The sequence below is a fragment of the Mugil cephalus genome, chromosome 1 (genome assembly GCF_022458985.1).
Source record: "Mugil cephalus isolate CIBA_MC_2020 chromosome 1, CIBA_Mcephalus_1.1, whole genome shotgun sequence".
NCBI classification, from domain to species: Eukaryota; Metazoa; Chordata; class Actinopteri; order Mugiliformes; family Mugilidae; genus Mugil; species Mugil cephalus.
This window is the reverse complement of record NC_061770.1, coordinates 41,759,596-41,784,375: the sequence shown is the minus strand read 5'-3', so window position 1 is coordinate 41,784,375 and position 24,780 is coordinate 41,759,596. Positions and strand designations below refer to the sequence as shown.

General features: G+C 40.0%; 1 protein-coding gene and 1 non-coding gene across 5 annotated transcripts in view; both read right to left on the bottom strand.

Moving 5' to 3' along the window:
• The window catches only part of kcnip4a (potassium voltage-gated channel interacting protein 4a), a 125,128-nt gene extending 104,310 nt beyond the window's left edge, over window positions 1-20,818 (bottom strand). Inside the window, exons 1-2 of one of the 4 annotated variants that reach the window (XM_047580908.1) lie at window positions 20,391-20,813; window positions 7,689-7,845 (exon numbers count right to left, since the gene is read on the bottom strand). In XM_047580908.1, the coding sequence (XP_047436864.1) occupies window positions 7,689-7,827 (139 nt within the window). In that variant the 5' untranslated portion in view covers window positions 7,828-7,845; window positions 20,391-20,813. Of the gene's footprint in view, window positions 1-7,688; window positions 7,846-8,594; window positions 8,733-20,390 lie in introns of those variants that run through there. The other 3 variants (XM_047580900.1, XM_047580891.1, XM_047580944.1) reach the window with 3 other exon arrangements.
• On the bottom strand, window positions 20,819-20,892 carry trnat-agu. Its single transcript has one exon. It is a non-coding gene; the product is annotated as a tRNA-Thr (tRNA).
• Between the last annotated feature and the right edge of the window lie 3,888 nt (window positions 20,893-24,780).

The following is a 24,780-nucleotide window of genomic DNA, read 5'->3' as shown; positions in this document are numbered from 1 at the left end:
TAATAACTAGACAGCTAAGTATCTGGCAATTCTTCCAACTGAATTCACATATTTATTATTTAATCAAACGCCGATTAAACTGCGGAGCACAGTTATTGCAGTAAAACTAAATTCTAATCATATCACAAACTGGCATATACACCAATGACTCGCAGCATTTTTCTACTCTGTGCACCAGAGACATAGTCTAAAGTTATACGGGACTGGTGAACTGTTAAATGACAGTATCATTGGGAGAGAGTATGAATGATGTTTGTTTTGGCAGCTCGTTGCAGACGTGTCACTTGTACATCAGTAATGTTTGTAATGTACGTATATGTCATGGCCAATAGCGCAGGTAAACCACTGTCATTTTCAGTCGACAGTAAAAAATTTTAACAATCATATCATCAATAGAAATTAAGTACATATATAACAGATACATAATATAGAAGCCACAACGCCTACTATCAAACAAATTGCTTTGTTAATATTCCCATACGATGCAATTTAAAATTGACTGGCGTGAAACTGGTTCCACTGGTAAGTACAGATTAATGCCAAAAAGCTGTTCATATTGGAGGAAACAAGAATCATCATGTTCTGTGTGACATAAGTAGTGAGTAGTGGTGGGAGCAGCAGGGGTTATGAAAACAACTTTGAACTTGTACAGTCTGAATCAGACTGATGGTTTAACTTATTTAACATTCACTTACCTTTATGTTTAACACCTGAGGCTGAGGAGTTTGAAATATTGGCAGGTGTGTGCTGGTTAACTCTGAAACTGTTGTCATTTCAGTAGAAAATAATTAGGTTAAAAGGAATAATTATGTTTCAAATTCTATCTTTGTAAGCATATTAATAATTAATTTAGGCTAATAATGCTATCAGCTAGACAGTACATGTACAGTGACCCATAAATTATTCAACATAAAATGTGCGGATTTAGTTTTGGCCCATGACCAATCAATTAGTGGAAGAATAAATTAGCATTTTATTGGGTTGGAGCCCCAGATTAGAGACAATGTATTGTGTCACTTTAAGCAGTTACAATATTGGATGTTAATCTAAAAAAATAAATAAATAAATCCACTGAAAACATTCAAATATCCAGAAATATCTAATTACATGTGACCAAATGTGCCTATTCTTCATGTTGAACATTAATTAGACATTGTCTCTGGGGGAAATGCGAATGAACTGATATATTAGGAGCTGTAGCAAACCTCTGCCTGCTGACTGGACGGTACCTGACAAAGAAAAGCCAGATAAATTAGACCATGACAGGGACAGGTGTGTCAAAGCGGAGTGACAGACACCAGAAAGTCATTTCTGCCCTGCAGCAGCCAAAAGCTTACGAGGTTTCTCTGCGCTGGGTATCAATCAGGAAGGCCTATTTATAGAGGGCCCAGGCCGCTGCTAGAATACAAACACTTGACTGAAGTAGGTTACCAGCAAACGACTGTATCACCAGCAGACATGAAGAGAAAGGAGGACTTGTGAGGGAAAAAAGGCAGCCAGAAGGTTAAGGGTAAGTTATGCAGAAGCAGACAATGATTAATGGCATTCACAACTCCAAACAAACTTTTCACAGAATAATGTCTTAATCTATAACTATATTTAGAACATTTATGTCTCAAAAGCTTTCTTACTGGCCTACTTAACAAATAACCTCCATTTTTTGGGAATATCTTTGATGTTGAGTATTATTTTCCTTACAATTATTATATTATTAGACAATTATTTGTTTTTCAATTAATGGAACAGACCCCAAGGCAGCATATTCAGTGTTTCTGACTTTTTCTCAGAAATAAAGTTACTAATTCACCCAATTCATTATCTGACATAATAATCCATTGGCCAGTATTATTAATCTTAAGTAGTATTTAGTTTGGTCTAACAAAGAAGTAAACATTGAAGTAATCCTGAGACAACCGTCATCTTGTTACTGAATAGAAACAATTAATATTAAATTACAAAAATAAACATTATATTACATAATCCTTTGAACAACTATTTCAAAGCAGGGTCACATGTGTCTTGCTCTCAGAAACAAACACGAGTCCATGGAAAAACACCTGCATGCGGTAAGAAATGTATCTTTAATGATGTGTAGAATGAGTCCCTCCAAGGACCCGGCTTGGTTACAGCTGTGGTTAGAGCAGTCACATGGTGAACCACCCGGCATCTCAGTTATCCAATTGACAGGTGGAGTGTTACTGCCTGTCACTGAGCTACTTAAAGGTGTTTTACAAACAACAAGCTACGTTGGGGTCGCCCCATTCTCAAGCTAATCCATGGCTGTTAGCTGCTAATCCCTGTTTATCAACAAAGAGCTGCAGGTTGGGGCCAAGACTAAGAGAGAGAGAATGGCAGGCTCCCTATTGTGTGACATAATGGAAAGTACTTCTTGACTCACGTGTGCTTCAGGCTGGGTGACATTTAAGCCATATATAGAATTATTAAGACTGTTTTAACTCAATTGTGCACATACAAGTAGAGCGTTTCTGTGCTGGCAACAACACAGCAATGATTTGCATAAACAAGTACTGCAGATTTATTTTAATAGAGTTAAAGATCATGAATGCTGTAAAAGCCCATTTTGAAGGATAATACACTGCCTGGTCGAAATAAAAATCGCCACCTGGATTTCAAGCAAATGGGTATGAGCCTTCTATTGGATAATTAACATATGGATGATTATCTTTCAGCTGACAACAAGTTATTTAACTGCAACTGACGCAATGAGTAGCTTCTTATTTCTTTCTCAGCTCTCTCTCTCTCTCAGCTTCTCATTTCATAACAACCACGTCCCGTGGTCGTGGAAAAGATGTTAGTCTGTTTGAGAAGAGTCAAATCACTGGCATGCACCAAGCAGAGAAAACATGTACGCAGATAGTTAAAATTGGGTTGAGAACTGTCCAATGCATTATTAAAAACTGGAAGGATAGTGCAGAGCCATCTTCATTGAAATGTGGTCAGAAAAAAAGTCCTGATTGATCTTGATTGACGACCACTTAAACGTTTGGTGAAATCAAATCAGTAGAATTCAGGGCTATGTTTAATAGTCAGAGTCAGAACATTTCCACACGTACAATCCAAAAGAAATTCAAGAATCTTTGGGATGTGTCACAAGTTAAGGCATACACCTGATTGTATAGCGTATGCTAATTTGAAGATATTTGTTGCTCCCAGTTATGCACGGCCTCAATGATATGCAAAACCTTTCAGTGTGCCCTTTGCGAACAGGGAAACGCTGTTGTTGCCGAGATGTTGTTTCTTATCGAAGCAACGCTGCAGCAAATACGTGTTGTAATCAAAGCTAAAGGCGCTCTAATGAAATATCTGAGTGTGTGACCTTTTTTTTGGTGGTGACATTTTTTTTTTGGACAGGCAGTGTATAACAAAAAATCTGAAGTTCTGCAAGTGACATTAAGATTATAAAGGTGCAGACACTGCATTTCAACAAGTTTGACTATTTGTTAAAGGCATGTAGCATTTTGTCACTGGGTGCCACCAGTGCTAGCTCGAAACATGAATAAATTTAATGACTTGGAAAGGTATCACTGTCGGATCCCCTCCACCGATTCCCCAGCAGCCCTTTTCACAATATATGAACCAAATGAATGACAACAGTAGGACATGTCAGCATCTCAGCCAGCAGTTCCTAGGCAATCACTCTTTTTCCCTTCGCCTCCAAACTGAGAGGCTGCACGCTGTCTCAACTTCCACTCTAATCCATCATTGCCTTTTCTTATTTCCACCTAAGTTCTACAGAGGCCTGCACTCTTGACCAAGTGGGAAATAGATTAAAATGGAAAGAGTGTTGCTTTACCAGAGGTAGACATTTGGCCCGAAGCTCCTCACCAATTTCTTATTTCTCATTCAAGAAAGTTTGGACAGGATTATGGTCCTCTAGGATATTCCTGCCAAGACTTTCTTAATCAAATATAGCATGTTCTCCATAACACAGGAGGCTGGTGGTTGACATTACACCTCAAGGTTCAAGAGTCCTTTAAGCAATGTGTCTCAGCATGCTACTCAACTCCTTACTGGGAGCAAATTCTCAATAGTTCATTTCTGATTAGTAAAACCTCACTAATCAGAACCTTAAAATGTTTTGTTTGACAAAAATTGGGGTACAAATACATCTTGCTCATGAATACGTATTACCACTGACAAACGTAAATCAATAGGCCGAAGCAAAGTGATGGGATTCTGGTGCTTATAACGTCAAAAGTAAAGCTATGGAGAGCATCAGTGCAGGACAGGTCCAGACTGCACGTCTCAAATATTGATGTAACAATACTGGGTTGTGTGTAAACATGCAGTGAGAATGAAATGACACTGAGTTGTACCTTTTCCAACAATTAATATCCTGATTTGAAACAGTTAGTTTTTTAGGGTCACAGTAAAACACATAACAGCTTTGTGCACACGAGGATATCTGCTGACGAAAGCTGAGGAATACACGTCCCAGAGCAGCAAATCCCACTTGAGCAATATTTCCAGTTGACGAACAGCGATATGCTCCGATCAGTGTCTCGGATTTCCAATCATAAAACAGAACGTTAGTCAAGCACCCATGTTCATATTTTCCTGTCATCATACTTCAATACTGTGCTGCAATATCAGGAATGAGCTGCATCTTGGCCACAGCAAGTGCATCTGGGGCCAATGAATTACTACTGCAGTGCAGACATACAGAGACAAGAGTTTGACTAGCTGAGAGTTAATACACCCTTGATGTTTCACTATCTTATCTTGCAGCATTTTCTGACTGAATTATATTGGATTCTGCCATTAATGATATTGTGCACACAAATCAAATTTATGTAACAAACAGCAGCATGGTACATTATTGAGAATCCACATTTGCCATCTTCAAGCCACCTATATGAGGTCCATTATTTTTGCTTTTCAAAATGTTTTGAAAATGTATGCTTGTTTAATAATGGCAAAAAACACATATATATACGTTTTCATAATGCTGCTGAAGATCCCTCAATGCAGCACACCAGACGCCGTCTCTGATTAATTTGGTCTGTAGCGTGCTGCCCTCTCCTGGCAGCAAAGATGAGGTGCAATGATGGAGCTGAATGATAAACTGTCTAATGAATTTCTACTGATTTATGTAAAAAACAGACCCACCAATGGTAATTCCTCATTTTACTGTAGTACAGAAGATAAATAAGATAAATAAACAGTAACGTGATTCTGGCATAGTGTATGAGAATCTGTGCCTTCACCATGTGAAGTAAAAAGTTTCTCAGTCAAAAAAAATAAATAAATGCTCTAAGTAAATTATCTACTGTTTACATCGAAGTGTAATCCAAACTCTGTCTTTAAAGGCTTTGGGACACAGAGCACTGTCATTCCTTTTGTGTATAAAGCAGATGACCCGTTTAAATGCGTCACAGAGACAGCAGGGATATGTAAAACGCTCTCTCCCAGCAGACGCCTGTCCCAGGAACACAACATGGGGCTTTTATATTTGTAGAAACACGGCTTTATTGAGCATGCTCATTTTCTGGAGACTGCTCCTACATCCAGAGGGTACGACTGCCACCTGGCAGGTTTATAGTGTGATCCTCTGCATGCTGTGAGGTTGTTCTAGGCCACACAGGGGGATAATGTTATTAGTCTGAGATGCCATCTCATGACAAGAACACCTACAAGAAAACCATATGTCCCAAGAGGAGAAAAAAATCCAAAATTACTAGTGTCTTGTTACTCTGCGAATCAAAAAAAAAGCAGTTTTAATATTGTCTATATTAAACACATACATTATATGAAGAAAGAAAATGAGATATTCCGTTACTGCATCGTCATTCTTTTTGCAGTATGCTGCCGTGTTATTTTTTTCCAGCTACCTAGATCCGCCTGAAAATACTGGCCGCTCTGGGACTGCAGCATGTTTTCAATGAATGAGAAGCAGTGAACGGAATGGAAATTCCAATGTGGCCGACAGAAACACCTGGGTCCTGGTGTAGATCCAGCTGTGGTTGCCAGCTTGCATGTTATTAGAGGGATAGTTTCAACTGACAACGCAAACACACACACAGAGGGGGTTATACATAGCCAACCCAAGGCTAAGTACAAGAACAACTACACTGGTGATGTGATCCAGATCCTGCACCTGCCACGTTGACATCAATCTAATCAATGCAAAATAAAAAAAAAGTTCTCTTTTTTTTCCCCCCATGAAAGGTGAATATTTGTAATAACGCTTCATGCTTTATTCATGACCAGAGCTTGTTTTGTAGGCCTTCTGCTGTTTTCTTTTTTCAGCCTGCAGAAAAATCTTTACTGCACATCCCATTCAGGCATCCCCTACAGTGATATTCATTACTGTTTAATAGCATGCTAAATCATAGCCTAACGTAACCCATTTAGAGAGCAAGTGCACCTATCAAAGACAAAAGGCTCCTGGTTGTATGGTAATTATCGACATGTCACTGATGTATAACACAATCATGGGAACTATACTACTGTAACTAACGGCCACAGGGAACGGGGATAAGGACAGAAAATGCTCAGTCTGCCTGTAGTTTATTACGGGCAAATAAAAGCTCTCCTCTGACATCCATTTACAACAAACGCTTCAACAGTGCTCTATACCACTACTTTTTAGAAGACCTCCACACATTAAATAAAATCTTCGAGGCCCTTAGATGCATTAAAATATTGCCATATCTAGTCACATTAGTCACAAACAATCATTTCCCTTTTAATGTACCACAGGGAGCCATTTTCTAAAACATGAAAGGGGGTTAAGGAGATGAATGTAAAAGGTGGCGTAATGACCAATGTTTTCTCTCTGTGTCTTACAGCCCATTTCAGGAGCAGGATGATGGAGCTGTAAATCCTACTCTGTACAGCTATGTGGCCGTTATGAATATATATAACTTGAGAAGTAATCAATACTGATATAAGTGAATTCACCTACAGGAGCTGTCGACTGTAACTCATGGTGCAGTGCGTTCTGATCACCTTTCATCACAGGAAAATCATAAACTCGTTTGCTCCAGTAAAGTGAAAGAACGACTGATCAGTAACACAAGAGTACATTTTAAAGGTGTGAGCAGTTGAGTATCAAATCCAGAAGTAGTACAGTCATTGTGTATATATCATTAGGGTTAAAAATCCAGTCTTGAATATATGTCATTTGCTTTTAATTTACATGAACTTAAAGTTCAAAATGTAACTGTGTAGGATATAAACATTTCCCAGTTTGCTGTAACACTGTGTGTGTGTGTGTGTGTGTGTGTGTGTGTGTGTGTGTGTGCGTAATTTAAATCAGAAGCAATTCAGGCTTGGGATTAAAGAACTAAATCTACCATCTGTGTACCATCAGTGTAACTGTGTACAAAATAAGTTCTTAAAAACATAACTTCTTTGAAGCATAAATGAGGCCAGATATACGGGACCCAGTAAATAAACTAAAATTACTAAAATTCTGATTCTGAGTACAAAACAAGTAGTTGCTCGAGATGCACATTAAAATGCTAGTTCTGTTTTATGGGAAATTGCCCGATTAGTCATTCACTTTAAAGGTCAAGCGACTAACACAAGCCAAAGCAATTCTCCTCAATTTTCACAGCTCTAAAGCTGCTTTATTTAACAAATAATCATTGGGAACAAAACACACTCAGGAACACCACAAATCTTTCTGTTTGTGTATAAGCATAAACTGGTGGGCTGCGTACCTTTGGGATTTGGGGAGGCCCAGGTGATGATGCGTCGCACCAGGCAGCAGTTGAGGAGGACTCTCTTAGAGAAGCCATAGTCTTTACGCAAATGCTGTAGATCCTCCCTCCACTGGGTTCTCTTACTTGGCGTACACATGGCTGGAGGTACACACTACTGTGAAATATATTGTACAATTACTTCTAAGGGCAGCAGGCAATATATTTAATGAATTAATAAATAGGCCTATTATTTTAGCAGAGTTCCATTTACAAGCATGAAGCATTACCCCAAAAGCTCAAGGTTATGAGTAAGCATATTGAACACGCAGGTGATTATTATTAGCCTTATAATTCAGATCATGATTCACAAGTTGACCCCTTCACAGCCTCCGGAAATTATTCAAACACAAGCTACAGCCTCTGCAAAGTGCCGGGCAAACTGTCACAAGTTAAGGCACACACCTGATTGTATTGCATATGCTAATTTAAGAGTATTTTTTGCTCCCAGCTATGCACGGCCTTAATGATATGCAAAACCTTTCAACGTGCCCTTTGCGAACGGGAAAACACTGTTGTTGCTGAGATGTTGTTTCAAGACTCTTTGCCTCATGCTAGTACATTTTCAAATTAGCACCATCAACACCATCTGTTATCATCGAGAAATAGTAATTCCAGAGTAAAATAAACTGTATTTTCTGACACTTCTAAATAAAACACAACCTAGTGACACCCTATCTCCGTCTGTACCATCATTACAGCCCCCTAAAGGTCCCATATCAAGTTTCAGACATCAAAACATCATACAGCTCCTCTGACTGCATGGCTTTTGGTCTGCTTTCAGGAAATGTACATAAGTCAATGCACAGAAACTGAGGTCCAGATCAGACTAACTGTCACCAATGGTTCCTTTGAGCATCATCTTACCTTGCAGGCTAAAACAAGACGCGTAGCGCACTCTCTCCGCTCCCTCAGTCTGCAAGTGATCCTCAGGTTTCACACAGGCACTTTGCCTTTCCTGAGCTGATCAACAGAGTGTGAAAGGAGGTGGAAGGAGGAGGAGAAAGGAGAGGAGAGCGAGGATTGCTCTGTGAAGCAGAGTGAGTGAACGAATGGGCTCGAGAGAGAGAGAGAGATAGAGATAGAAAGAGAGAGAGAGAATTGCTTAAAGACAATGTGGCTTTTGCTTCAGGTTGAAGGGCCATGCAAGTATCAGAGGAAGAAGAGAGGTGCTAGTAGCTGTAGAGCCTTTTAATTGTTCTCCTTGATTATCTTTGGAAACAAAAGCTTTCAGCACACACACTTTTTCAAACCCACTCCCTCAGACCACTGTCACCATTAAAAAACAGCTCAAATGCATCAGCATGTTCAAACAAATGTATATAGCTAGCACTGATGCATGGATTTCATCAACCCCATTGAAATCCATCTGATTCCAATGTAGCGGTTTACATGGACATTACATAAAAGAATCTGAAAAAGATATATACATTAAAATGCCCCAAAATATCAAACAGAATATACTTTTTTAACATGTGCAAATCTGTTCTGCACCCTGTCGAGCATCATAATCTGCATAAAATGAGTTCATCTTTTTAAACAGTACCACCATGTTTCTGTCCCTCCTAATAACTCATCACCTTATTTCTACTCACATGGGGCAAAAATGCACAGAATTAATTTATTTATCAAAGTGAGAGATGATCAGAAATGATAAGATCAGGAGTTTACATTAGTTACCAAGTATTAATATAAATCATAAGTGATTATCAAAGCTTTACAGCTCAGAGAAAATTCAATTGCTTACATGAACACTTTTGTTCTGAGTGGTCTATTACTCCAACAAAAGTTGGCAGAGGAAGTATTAGTTTTTACTGCACTCATTCATCAATCCGTTTGTTTATGCTACATACAGTAAACGTGATGTATCTTATATGCAAATCATTTTGTCCCAGGTCACTGACCAAATAGGCTGAAGGCCACATTTAAATGCAAATAACATTAATTTGTGCAGAGTGATGGATGGCTATGGTTTAGGGGAGACAGTAAAGCTAAAGTTAATTGCTTCCCCTGGGACGATCAAGACATATTTTTGTACCTGAGAGGACGGGGGGGTAGAGAACTGGGAATAAAGCCCATGTTTTCCCAGCAGGCTGAGACACACTCATGATTGAAATGAAGCAACAGATTGTGTTACGACATGTGACATATGTATCCATGGACATTCAATCATGTTGGGTGAACACATCTATAGAAACAGTGTACACATGTCCACATCTTAAGGGAGGGAGCTTGAATAATTTATATTCAAGCGGTTGAGGATATTTAAGACCACTGCTCATTGATATTCAAGACCACCGTAGCTGAGTACAAGTCAAACAAGACGAGGTAAAGATGACTTGATCAAACTAGCACTGAAACTAAAGCAAAATGTGATGTATCTCTTTGTCAATTTCTTTCATTCAAGCTTGAGAGAAAATTCAAAATTGACTGACAAGCAAAAAGAATACAAATCTGAATGTAAGCGAGGGTGAAGTACTGTTCTCATCTCATTATCTTAGTTACGATTATATGTCCTACTTAAAGCCACACCATGAACATTACTGAAAGCCCTGTAGGTGTTATGTGGTTTGTGCATGAGTTGTATGAGTGAGCTTCTAGATGCCTTCACACTTAAATCTTAATAGTTGCTTTAATGCAGACATCCATCTGATATGCTGGAGGCACTTTTCTACTATGTGTTCTAAAATCAATTTGGACAGCCAGCTCCCGTGGAATGAATTTATGGTTTTATCAAATTAAGTAAGAACAGAGTTACTGTTGTATTTCACATCTACACTCTGAAGTTGTTACTCCCTACAGCAAGCAGGAGATCTAGTGATAATAAATATTCCCCGGTTTCTTACAAAAACTGATGGAGACTCCAGTATGAGTGGAATAGGAACCAGACGTTGTGGTTTTATGCAGAAACAATACAATCATCACTAATGAGATGGCCAACAAGAAAACACACTAACATAAGGAAATCAAGATGTCTCTGCACAACAGCTGTGTTAACACGCGAAGGAAGGTTAGTAGAGCTGTTGTGGTCCCAGGCAGTACACACAGACAGAAGGCTCTGCAGCAGAAAGAGAGTGGTACAAACAAGACTACATATCTCTATTAAACCAACCTCATGAAGCTGACAAGAACAGAGTTAACACAAGCATAAAACTGGGTGACTAGACAGTTCAACCTGAGGCATTTAAACATATTCTCCAGTCTCTGTGCTTTAGCATCATCAGCATCAGCATTTCTTGGATAGCAGTCATAGCAGTTCAGACTTAGCTGAGGTGTTCACCCAAGACCCAGTGCTGTCATTTAGAAAGAGGTGCCATCTGTCAATGTAAAGGGCAGGGAAGATGAGAAAGCTGAACGGAGGAGCATACCAGAACTAGAAAATCTCAAATTGACTGAGGCATCTTTGTTGTGTTTAGAACTGCACAAGTGTTTGCATGATGAAAAATAAGTAAAACTGTACAACATGTGCCAGCTGTTTTCCAGAGTGTAGGTATCCTTAATGTCTCCCTTGACTCCATGACCAATAAGAGACTTCCAAACAACATCAAAGGATTCAACAATCAAAAAGAGAGAAAACTGCTTACAAAAAAGAATGTGGTATAATTCTAGACCAGGGTTTAGTGCCTTAATGAAACGAGGCTCATGAAAACAAGCATAGTGTCATCATTTTGTGCACATGCGAGACAAAGTGTTGATCCAGCTGACAGTTACACAGACAATGTCAACCACTGCCTGTGCTTTTGAATTTATACAAACTTCCCTTTCAAAGCAGCATATACAAAAAAAATGTTTTTGCTGGATTTGAACTTCTACTGTACAGAGTGCCTCAGTGGATAAACAGTGCAATTGGGTTAATAGCTAAAATGAAAAAATGGCTTGTTTGCAGAAATATATATGTATATATTCCATTTGACTTGTGTTTATTCTTAACTGGTATCATAACCAACAGGAAGGACAAACATCTGAAAATATACATAATACGGGGAACTTGTCAGAAGAACCTCTCACTCCTCCCCTGTCCCTTTAAGAGGACCTGTGACTCCCGCCTTTTAAACGTTAGTGCAGCCGGTGAGTTAAAAAAAAAAAAACTAAAGGAATATTAACAAACCTGCAGTGTGATGATGGAAGACACACATTTAAGACAACAGGGTTCATTTGAACCAAGCGCTGCATTTCCATAAAACCTTGCGAGGATAATGCAATAACCCATTACAGAAACCATTACCCGTAGCAAAGGGGGTTGCTGCCCAGCAGCATCAGCAACACTGAATCAGCTCTTTCATTTTCTTAAATGTTCTCCACCACTCTAGTGAGCAGAGTTCACTAATTGTCTTTACTACTCAACGCTTTGTTAATTGTTTTGGAAAATAAAACATTAATTTAGGCAGACGTGTAACTACTGCTACGAGTTGTAATGGAATCTGCAGAGAAACACACTCGTTTTAATACCCATCTGCATAATGTTAGGTCATATGCAGGTCATAATGAGATCATAATATAAAAGGGTGTAGGAGGAGAGTGGGTTGAATCCAGAAAGATGCAACGTTTTAGTGTTTTCTTTTTACTACGTTTACAAGGATTTCAACTCATGGAAAAAAAAATATTATGGGGAATTTGGGCTGCGGCACTCATTGCAGCAATGCATCTGATTTACTGTTTATAAGCTGCACTAACTGGAGTTATAATTCTGCCACTTACATTAAGAGAGGGCAGAAATGATCACTCTACTGAACTTTACAGTATTTCTGTTTCAGCAAGAATCCTTCCAAGACAAAAACGTTACATTCTAGGCTTTCTAAACTTTGATGAATTGTTGCCTCATCCTTGACCACCCTTAGTAAAACACACACAGAGACCAGCAACAGCCACTGCAGAACCCTATAAAAAAAAAAAAAAAAAAAAAAATGCTGTCCTAGGCTGGAGCCATAAACCAGACTGCTCATTATTCTCTGTTGCAATAGCTTGAAATGAGCTGCTACTTTCTTTTCCTTCTCAGCTCCAATGTCACAGTGGTCAGAACCCCTGTGGTTCACTGCTACAGGGTCAGCTGGTCGTCAGACAGAAGACACACTGAGAGGTGTGGCTGTACTATAAGCTGGCTGTCTCTGCCTTCCTCCAAAACACACACACACGTCCCACACACGCGCACATATTTTTTCTCCTCACAATTTCCACATCCACAGTGACCTTGTCCTCTAAAGTGGCAGCTAAAATTAGCAGAATGCATAAGGGAAACAGCCGGATGGATTAAACAAACTGCAATGCAGTATTTAAAGATGAGAGATGAGGGCTGGTCTTCGTCTTCATCGTATGAACCAGAACATCACAGATGAACTTTTCCTCCTGAAACATGAGAGCTCCATAAAGCAATTATTGAGGAAACCGGTGTTGTTCTCTTACTTAAGCTGACCTGAAATCGATACAATCACCTTTTCAACCACGGCCGAGTAATCCGATGAGAGGAAGAACATACAGAGCACAAGGAAGCAAAGATCAGTGTCTGATATAATGAAAAAAGGACTCTCTCTATATAACCTTGTATTAAGAGAAGCTTTTTTTCCCCCTCATCTAGGTAAGGTGCCATGTAGCCCCAGGATGCAACAGCTTTGGTTGCAAATGCTTTGAACTGAAAGGTCGCAAAAGATAATGAAAAAGAGGTGCAATACACACCTAACAATCTGCCTGTATAATTATCTGTCAGTCATGGTATTTATTCATTATCATGCTTCAATTACATACCTGTACTATTGTGTAATTATTGCATAAACAAGTGTTCAGCACTTTTTATATGAGCAACTGACAAGGCTCCCTCTCAGCAAAATGACAATGAATGGTGCAGAGTGTCCATCGGTTCATATTTGCTTGGTTTCCGTCTCACTTGCTCCCTCTTCCAACTGTTAAATGAACTGTGCCGTATAGACACTAACCCAATTCTCTGAACCAACTCCTTCACAGACACAACCTCCAAAGACACACGGCAACCTTTTACCACTTCTATACCCTCTGCGGGTGTGTAGTAGTTTTTTTTTTCAAAGTGTTGGAAAGGCTCCATAAATTATTCAGCTGCAGTGCCTGCTATCTGAAGATAACAGAGGGTCTTTATCGGTCAGCGTGTACAGAGACACTGTGCTTGTGACTCGACAAGCACCCAAAGGGATTTGGGACACGTTCTGTGTCAGGATGCGTGTCACTGTGGCAATCAAGCATACAAAAGAATATAGCCTTTCTGCAGGTTTATGTTGTAAGGTCACTTTCATTTTCCCTGGGGACATTCTTGATTTTCAGCTCATCAAACAAAGGACACCGTGTTTGGCACTGCATGACTAATGCAGACTTGTCCGGATGGTTACCTGCCATCTATACTTCTTGGACGCATTTTGGAAAATGGCAGTGTCTGAGAATAAAAAGGCAAGCCTAAATGCCACCTGATGGGGATTAAAATATACCTCATACATTCAACTTCTAGTATATTACTACCAGTTCCAACAAGTAAACTGCTATTTGGTTGCCCATAGTGCTTCAAACTCTAATAACATACTGTACTTAACTCTGTATAAACTATCTGTCAAAAATAAATATACAAATATATTTAAGACATATGAGACAAACCAGCAACAGCTGAACATTAAGAAGTAAAACATTCTCCCTGTACTGAACATTTTGCATGTTATGATAATATTCTGTTAAATTCTTCTAAGACAATAAAGAGAATATCTATAATATGGAAGGTTGTTTCATTTCATTATATTAATTATTTTAGGAAAGGTGCATTGTAGGAAAGGGCTTCACGAGCAGGTGAGTACAAAAAAAGAGAGGAGGGAGCCTTGACATGAGAATGAATATATCTTAAAATGCACAATTTATGCACAAGTACAGGTATTGAATGGTATGTAGGGCACAGAAACGGATTGGCTCATAAGCTATTTTGGGAGTGATTAAGGAAAATAACTGTCAGGTTTAGAAAATAAATAATGACTTCACAGTTCCAGCTTTAAATAAAGTTTTAAACCAAAATATAATAACCTAAACCTGGTCTGGCATCATATGTAAGTCAGTATCATCTAATATGTTTACATTAAGCCACAGCACAAGTCGTACCTACCAGTACTGTACTTGATCTGGATGGCTCAACTGAGGCACTTTGTTGTAGGCACTCTTTATCACACCAGTTTAAATAAAATAAATGGGATGAATGTGCTCACCATTAAAAGTGCAAGAACTGTTTTCAGTACTGCATGAAATTGTGTCAATAGCTTTCATAGAACAGAGACGCCACTTTCTTTATACTACCACTTGGTGTCAGCCTTGCCCACTGCATGGATGCCACAACAATCACGCAGTCGATAAATTCTTTCCAGCATTTTCAAGGTTGAATATTAACTGGGAGAACTGAAAAAGATCAAATGATAATTACTTGAAACCAATGTACTGTGGATAAGCCCATAACAGTTGTTGTTCCCATCTATTTTCAGGTCTACCCTAATTATCAAGGCTGGCATATGGCACATGTGCGTATGCTTTACATGTTTTAATCTCCTGATGGAATGATGGGTATGTTTAGTGTGTTGAGTCTATATTAAGTGTTGGCAGAACCCTGTAGGACACTGGTTTTTGAGGAACCGAGTCTCAGAATAGGCTTTGAGCACCCCCAATTGGGAGGAGAAGAGACAGAAGGACCATCCAGTTGGCCAATCATTCTAGGCCTGCCTCCACATATGGCCTGGATGATGTTCAGCTGTGACACCATTTCATCAAGGAGTCTTTGGGAAAAACTCATCCTACCAGACATGTAGCTGGTCAACTGATGTTGCTTTAGATTGTATAGGGCATCGTAAAGTAAAGATAACCTTTGGGGGAGTGAAATGTGGTAGACACCAGTGACGACCAACTAACACATGTAAAATCAAAGCTAGCCCAAATGAATGGTAAACAGTAAATGGTATTGGTTTTATATAGCGCCTTTCTACCTATTGGTTCTTAAAGCACTTTTACAGTCACAGACGCATCTAGCCATATATTCACATAAGCGTTCAGTGTATTGCTCACAGCCGCCCCAGGTTTGTAAATGACAGGTTCGTAATGGCAAGTTGTCAACTGTATACTGCCTTTCATAATGAAAGACAGTATAGATAGAATAGAGGGATACTGCTGATTAAAACTGTCTTAATATAAAAGATTAGGTCAATTAGAAAGTTTGACAAAATCTATTTATTTAGTATTGCTTCAGGACTTCAGGATTATAATTTCAAGCAGGCTCCAGTCTAAGAGAGCGTGTACAGGGTGGTTACACAAGTCCATAGACGCGTATTAGAGAGTTTTCAATGAGAATGTGATTAAATAGACCCTTAAATTATTATTTTAGACAATACGTTTTGTTAAAATCTATATCAAAAGTGTTGAAACTGATTTGTGCTTTCAGAAAATTAACATTATTATTTATCAAGATGTTAAGATGGCACAAGTAAAATGTTAATGAGCAATATTAAAAAGTGATTAAGTCCAGCCTTGAAATATGCTATTATTTTATCTGGGGGTGCAAAAAAAAAAAAGAAAGAAAAGAAATTGACTTGTTGTGTATTATAAAGTGCTTTATAAATGCAGAACTGTATTTTGGAGAGAATGGTAAGAAATTCCCAAGGTCAACAGGGTTTCTTTTTTCTAAGGTGTGCTGTTTATCCTCAGTGTGACCTTGGCACATACTGAGAACGTTTGCAAGCTGAGGCCAAACGTTACCACCCAGTTGGCACCGGCTGTTTGGCACTCTATCCGAAGAAGTCAAATAGAGTGAATCTGTGGCATAAACAAGCCTGTGGGTGGAAACATAAACATGAAAGGCAGTCCACTTATTTCAGCCTTCGGAAATCATGAACAAGCACATTATGTTTCACTGTCCCTGGTTACAGCAATGACATTAAAACCTTTTTGTTCCATGACTTTATCTTCCCCATCCCAGTCAGTCACCCCTCTGTTCATACATCACTGTCTTACTCCACCCTCCCATGCTCTCGTCTCTGTATTCTCACCCCACCCTCGTTTCTTTGGAATATTCCTTCCCCTCATCCTTCTCTGGCCGGTGTCCCAAGGCAGATGGTCCATGCAAGCAGATGCTCCCCACCCAGTCCGTGTGAAAGAAAAACAAAGCCTGGATGCAAAGCAAACAAAACCTGCTGGAGGGCGTCCAGGGGATAAGCAGGGAAGTTCATAGTGTAATTAATGCTGGGTGTGACCATGGACTGTCTTATTGACAGGCAGGCAGAAAACACACAGGTGATCAAGAAAACTTAACCAAGAGCAAAGTCTTCTTTCTTGATGATGGGGCGTACATATAACTCCAAAGCAGTTGGTATGGCATTAGTACTCACTACATCCAACTGTTTAATAAGTCAAACACTCCAACTGCAATCTATTTAAGGACAGGATAAAAACAAATCCTGAGCTAAAATGATCTTCACTGTCAAATTCTTTGGAGATAGAAAGTCAGAGTAAAGGAACACCATTAAGTCGTAATCAAACAAACTGCCAACATCGCATCTTTAAAAGCTGCTAAAACGACAGATCGTGAAAACAACATGAGGCCCAGTTCTGTGTTTCTTTAATTTGCCTCTAAATAGGTTTATTAACATATTGTTCATTTCATACTTTCAAGTCAACCCGCATGGTGTAATTTGACCCAATAATAATAATAATACATTAAACGACTCACTCACTGAGTGCAGCAACAAAGCCACAACTTTCATATGTTATCCTGCAATGTCAAAACTTTCCTTTGAGAAGCCGTCTGACAGATTTGGAGCAGTCTCTTCAATCTGTACCTTTGCTTTGCTGTGATCTCGAGGCCTCTGACTGACAGATGCTGAGAAAACACACAAACACGCATCACTGCATGTGGTCAGTTCTCAACCTCAAATGACCTCAAAGCTGATGTCTACAAGCATAACTCTGCAAAACAAACACGGCACCTTTGCTTGATACTTCACAAATACTAAATGCCACATATATTTAACTGTTATTGATCTTATATAGACAATAAGCCAATAAGTCTTTCCTGGTCAGGGATTCAGATGCTTCCAATGATGGTTTTCCTAGACGAGACTGATTTAACTAAATTCTTCATACTGACATCTTGACATGGGGTGATAACATTGATAAACAAAAAAATAAATCATTACACAATTAATCATTATTGCACCTGACTCAAACATTAAACTTATGTCCAACACATTAATTACTGTTTCCAGTTGTCATCCTAACTCTTGAACTTTGATTGGCACTTACTTGGCAATTTGATCATTATTAACACTGTATATACATGGAAGGTGTCTACATGTTATTTTTTTTTTATTTTTATCATAGACCAGTTCAGTTGGAAGACATTATGTGTGCAGCAGACTAAGAAAGTTCAAGTAATTAAATGTAAATTAGAGTAAATGAAAGTGTTGGTTCAAACATACTGAGGTAATATTCAATGGTATTTATTTTTGTTTACCATTTTTGTGCTTTGAGATGTTCAATACCCAATGTGATGCATAATTAGTTATGATAATTGCAGCGTCATGAGGAAAGACAGTACATTCATCACCAAAACACAGCTCTTACACAACCATCTCAAAAAAAAGAAGAAAAAAAAGGGGGGAGAGTGGGGTTAGCATTGGTGGTACAGCTAAATCGGAACAATAAATGTCACGGTGCAACGTTTCTTACACTATATTTAGTTCTTTGAAACATAGGGATTCGGGACTAAAGGAGAGAAATGTCTGGGGAAGCCTTTGGCAGGCACTGACAGAAGTTGTAATGGTGATCTGAGAGAGCTGCAAGGCACTGATGCAAAGAATCACTGCACAGAGGAAGCGGCTCTTGGGAGGATCAACTCATGGATGGGTGACTGTAGCATTTTTATATGGGCGATTGTTACATTTTAAGATTTCCTTCGGGAGGGATCATGATGTGGTGGCCCACCGGGTAAAATGAGGGGGAGCATCAGAGAGCGAGGAGAGCGAAAATGGATTAGAGTTGGGGGGGAAAAACAAGCGGCGAATGACAGAATATAAGATTGAGTCACTACTGAGCAATGTACATCCACTAGACAAGCCGTCTATAGCATCCTCGTGAAATGTATTCCGACTGAATAAAGAATGACATGGACAAAAGTGACAATTCCAGCAAACAAGGGAAAGTGGGTGACTCACGCACTGCCACTATCTGCCTCCAGCAGCAAGTGACTCACTCAAAATTCTCAGGTACGAATCCAAGTTTTAAAATAGCCTATATCAGTAAACAGCTTCGATACATACAATGATGCCAACAAGTTTACAATCTAAATGCAAGCGCCCTACAAATGAGACACAAAAGACTTGACTTTAACCAACACGACGCTCATTGCGCCCACATCAGTGACCTGGATCACTCACCCCCTTTGGAGGCATTTGTCCTCATTTGTCTGCACGAGTTTAGCCACTCGACAGCAGTTAGTCCCATACATTATTGCTTCCCGGTCCTCGAGACTTCATCGCGGGAAGGGCTACTAAAGGGGAAACCGCAATTTCTGCGCCACAATCAAAGTGGGTGAAGATCTCTCAACGCTGAAAAATCGGTTTCAGTGGATGTGAGCATGACTCACGTCCATAGCGAGGGGACAATTTGGAGTCGGTTAAGTGTGCAAACAAGCATTAACCTGAGTCAGCTGTGATGAGCGGCTAACTGCTGCTTCTGGCCCTTGGAGAGGCAGTAAGGAGCCTGAGGGGTGATCATTATTCTGGCTGCTGGCAGAAGATGCTGTGAGCCAGGAGAGGGAGTCTGCATTCATTAAGTTTTTTTTTACCCCAACACATGTTTATGTGAGGTTAAAAAGTTGTTTATTTGGGGAAAGTAGAGCACAGTGGCAGATAACCGTGAAAATACCCATGTTCGTAAGGCTTCTTTGCAGCAGACATTTTGATTTTGTCAGGAAGCAGGAAACGCACAGGTGTGTTAATTGCGGCTGCGTTCCACTTAGCATGGGCTCCGTTATTGTGTATAAGATGCACTGTCATAGGTTGCTGTGAAGCTAAATGGAACTCTATCGTAATTAACGTAATTAACCCCACCTGCGTTTTGCCTAAAGGAGGCCCCTGTGTTTTAATCTGTTAGCAAAATATATAAATAATTTTGCTGCTCGGTTAAATTCTAACAAATGAACCAAAAACGTCAAAACGTTGACCAACGAACAACCAACATCTTCCTTTCAAGAGAAGGCAAAAGTCCAGACATGACTCTCCGAGCACCACAAATATTACCAGCTGGCATGCAAGCTAAGCTTCAGCATGAGACTCGTTAAAGTGTCAATTTAATGTTGCCTTGAAAAACATTGACCAACTTTCTGCCGTGCATTTTGGTTTCTCGCTAAACTTAGCTGAAGTTTGCGCTGAAGTGGCGTTTTTTCTCGAATTGACGTGTTTCTTTTGCAAACAATTACAACCCGAATTTAACAGTTTTCTTGCAATTAGACAAAGACAAATTGAAGTTAACCCGTAGGAAGGTGTGTATTTCGGGCCGCTACGCAAGGCAATATTAAATTGTGACTACGGTGTTGGGAGTTTTGTTTGCTCCATGCATAGCCGAGCAGAACAGACCCATTAAATCACCATTTTTTAACCAGTGAATTAAAACATGCCACCACTGTCCTACCAGCTGTTGAAACGGCAGCGTCCACCCGGGCAGAAATGGTCTCCACTCTTTTTGCGTCCATTGTTGTTTGCGAAGATGGACTTTTTTTTTTTTTCCTTTGTAGTCGAAATAGCCTTGTTTCCGGCGACAGGAGCTCGTCTCTGCGCTGACCTGTCAGTCGCTGCTACTACTTGCTGCTCATTCAACTCCCAAGTTTCGCAGCGAGTGACACAGGGACGGGCGAGCGCTGGAAGTCTGCTCGTGCGCGCGGTTCTTTCTCTGGCGGGCGCGAGCACAGGTGGGTGGCAAGTGATGGTGGTGTCTGTGGATCAGAAGAAAATGGTGTTTACCTAATTCCCTAATATGCTTATCTGTGTCGAAACTGTGCAGATGACTTACCTTTAAAGAAGATAGGGCTTTATTAATTCCTAAAGGGAAGTGAAAGCTAAAGGCACTGCTGGGATTCGAACCCAGGATCTCCTGTTTACTAGACAGGCGCTTTAACCAACTAAGCCACAGCGCCTTGCGTAACCGACATATAGCTTCACCTTTCAGTGCACCATATTACATGTAGTTTTGCTATATTTAGGGTCTGGTCCTTTCATATGAGTCAAACTCAATTTAACTCTGGAAATAAATCAAATATAAATAATGCCTCACTCATAACATAATGACAACTACACACGTTTGAAAAGGTTGCAGATATGCAGCCTACTGAACAAGCATTTAGGACCAAAAGCAGTCGTAAAATATTCAAATATTTGCATATTTCTAATTATCCAATAACTCTCCGGTCCTGGTGGTTTTATTTAATGTGTGCATATCTCCATTTGCCATACAACTCAAACCGCATTCTCCCCTCAAAGATTTTGCAGTCCTCTGAAAAAAAGATTACTTGTATCTCTGTCTGCGCGTGGCCCAGGCGTTGTCGTCCAAAATTGGATTCCAAAAGCTTGAATAAATCCTATCCCGCAAGAGCTGAAGAGACACAATGCCCACTGTTTTGGAATGACACGTTCAGCGATCGCATATGGACATTATGTTCTGGTGTCTACTTATTATAGCAGATGGTTCCTCTAAAGTACACTCACACCATAATTAGCAGTTCCATCCACTGTTATGTTCTGAATTCATAGCATCTCTGTTGCAGTGTGGTCTTTCTGGCACGCCATAAGCTATATTAAACTTTTAGGTTGTGGTTTCAGAAGTGGGGTTCAGGGACCATCAGGGGTCTCTAACAGCTTTTTCATCGTACTTCTCTCCAATTTCCCAACACGCCGCGCGCAGCAGATAGTTATATAATTCTGCACCAGTCCAAAACTCTTCGGGATGCTGGCTGATAAAATATGGATCTGCAGATAAGTACACACACCAGTATGTTTGATGGAAATCGTGCACATCCACGCGGCCACCCCACCCCCCCACCTCTCTCTTTATATAATGCACACAAACTGCAGCAGCACACGTCGGACAGTGGAGCGGGCGTTTTCCCACACATACCGCAGGTGCTCGATGCACAGATAAGCCAGGCAGCTATTTTGAAGATTGGGCCACTTTTAATAGCGCTGCACATCTGTTTCATGGCAGCAACAACTGAGAGGCTGCAAACTGTCGACTAAGAACACAACAAAGCATAGTTTCCTGTCATCTTGTAAAGCACACACTCAGTTCAGTTAAACACAATAGACTTTGGATAAATAATGAAACGGGAGACGGCTTTCTCAGCAGATATGGCAGAAAATTACTGGCACATCTTAAAAACAGGAGTTTCGTACTTAAACGACTTGGACGAGTGCGCTGAGCGTTTTTAGACACATTTATTCCGGGACTGTGCGTCACAAACCATAAGGATGATGAAAGGGAAAACGCATCCATCTGGTGCTCACTCGTTCCTCGTACCTGACGTGGTTTTCAGCGGGCTTCTAAAAATATAAAGAAAACGGGATCCATGAGCTTTCTCCAATTTCAGATCACAGGGTGATTCATGTGGACAGATTTAACAGGGTGAGAAGTGCACAGTAACTCGCAGTACGCCGGGTGTCTGGTGTGTTTTCTTTATGCTCTGTCAGCATCCTTCTAACCTGGACAGTTAATTGTAAATCATAAAACTGCTGCGAGATTTAACCAGGCATGGACATGATAGATAGCCCTAAATCAGGTCTTCTGGAGAGGAGGAGAATTATTTAAGACAGGGGGTTTTCAACGTTTTTCAGGCCAAGGATCTCCAAACTGATGGAGAGATTAAGCAGGGACCTGCTACATACTATATGTGTTCTATATTAAACTCAGCCTAGAGCTATTTATAAATATACAATATCATTATCATCATTTTGCGTTCAGTGTTAAGCCATCCCTCAACCCTTTTACTTAAATATGTCGGATATATATTAATGTATATTTAAAGAAATATAAATTTGTCGGGGGAAATTAAAAAAATATATAAACAATGGCTAATCAGCCAAAGATTTTGCGATTTTAAGAAATTGATAACATTCATATATGTCTGTCGACAATTGAACGACACCACTCTCAGATTGATGAGCTACAGATTTCCAGTCATGTAGGATGGAAACAGCTGAATACAGTTAGCCGAGCTCGGATAACCAAACCAAACTCTCAAATAAACATAGTACATTCTGCTTTGTTTCACCTGGAACACGGTAATCAATAAAGAGTCAAAATTTGTCCTTTAGCGTTCCCTGCTAGCATGCGCTGCATTAAGCTAACTGGTTAGCTGCAGCCTTTTTCGTTTGTTTTACAATTCTGAAAAACTAAAACTAAAAAGTGATATGAAAGATGACTTCATTTCACAGTTTGAAAGGGGCACCATTTTATGAAAAGTTTGTACCAACGTTGCCCAGACACACTCAAGTTTTTTGGCTTGCAGGCTGTGCGTATGGTTCATCAGAAAATCCCGCGCTGGCATCAATGCGGCCAGGATGATGAACTGCCTTTATATTTTTCAATATTTGGTCATCTCCATCTATTTAATGCCTCGTCCAAAGCCTTGCGGCGCACGGCACGGACGACCGCAATCCAACAGACCAACCTCAATTTCTAAGACGTGCGTGTGTGTGTGTGTGTGTGTGTGAGAGACTGTGCCGCTGTCTGCGACTGTCACCGTGGAACAATGACTGATGCTTTTTTGAGCTGTCTATGTATAACGGAGCACCTGGAGAGAAAGGCGAAGCCAAATCAGGCGCAGACTGGCACAGGTAGATGGATGGCAATGCGAAGGCATTAATGAGTGCACAGGTCCACCGACACATGGGGGCTGAGAGCTCTGCAGATGGCTTGTTGTCATCATTATATGGCAATGTGTCAGTGTGTGACTTTGTGAAAAGAGTGACCACGCTTTTTCACAAAAATTAAGCAAGATCCGGGTGAAAAAAAAATGATAATTTCAACAAATATCTTACAGATTAGACACATAATGAAACACATTCCTGATTAAATCAGCAGCAGTGGCTTCCTCCTCTCACGCTGCCCTCCCATCCAGATCACCAAATGAGCATCTATTTTTGTCCTCTCTGATGGTGCCCGAAGTTTAACCAAGATATATTTGGGTTTGCGCAAGATCTCCGCTCTGTATTTAAGGAGACGGTGCCGATAATAGAATCCCATAACCTCGATTCATCAAAGCGCACCGGTTAAATAAAACGAATCAGTGCAACATCTCAATCGAGCAGCGCATTTTGAGCCCGGACTTAATGGCATGGCTCACAACTAAGAGAAGAGGTCATCACGAGCTGAAAACTGCAGCTGATTTTGTGGTCGAGGGTGATTTGATGGATGAGACGTGGAGTTGCAATTCCCAGTCAATGACAGGCAGATCGCACTATTTAAGATGACAGTTACAACCAGCTCCTCTACAAATAACTCATTTGGACACTTTAATCGGTTTGAATGAAACCAGGCAGAAAGGTGAAGCATTAATATAACATTTTTAAGTAAATTACTAACGACAAGTGTGTTTCAAAGTCAAACAGGAGCTTGAGCCTTGATTACAAAATAGGATTTTTTTTGCATAAGAAATATATTTCGCATTCCAGGATGAGAAGCCTTTGAGGATTAGTGTGCAGTGCTGAGGTCACCTTACTCCACAGTCCTGTTGGTGCTCGCCTCCTGAAAACACAAAGAGAAGCACACTAAACAGAGAGACTGACCTCCCAAGTTTTTAATCCGCAATTAGTTTTAGTGCATTTAAAGCAGATGCATAATGTGGGCAGGCGAGTTTCTCCGTCTCCGCTTTAATTCACCTGAAATGCATCTTTGGCACAATCGACATAAAATAATCCAGTTTGCAAAATGCTAATTCGTGCAGTCACGCACTGCGGAGAAGGTGTGAGTCAGCTTGTCTTGGGAAGAAAGAAAGAAAAGAAAAAAAGATGTGCGAACAAAACATTTTCTG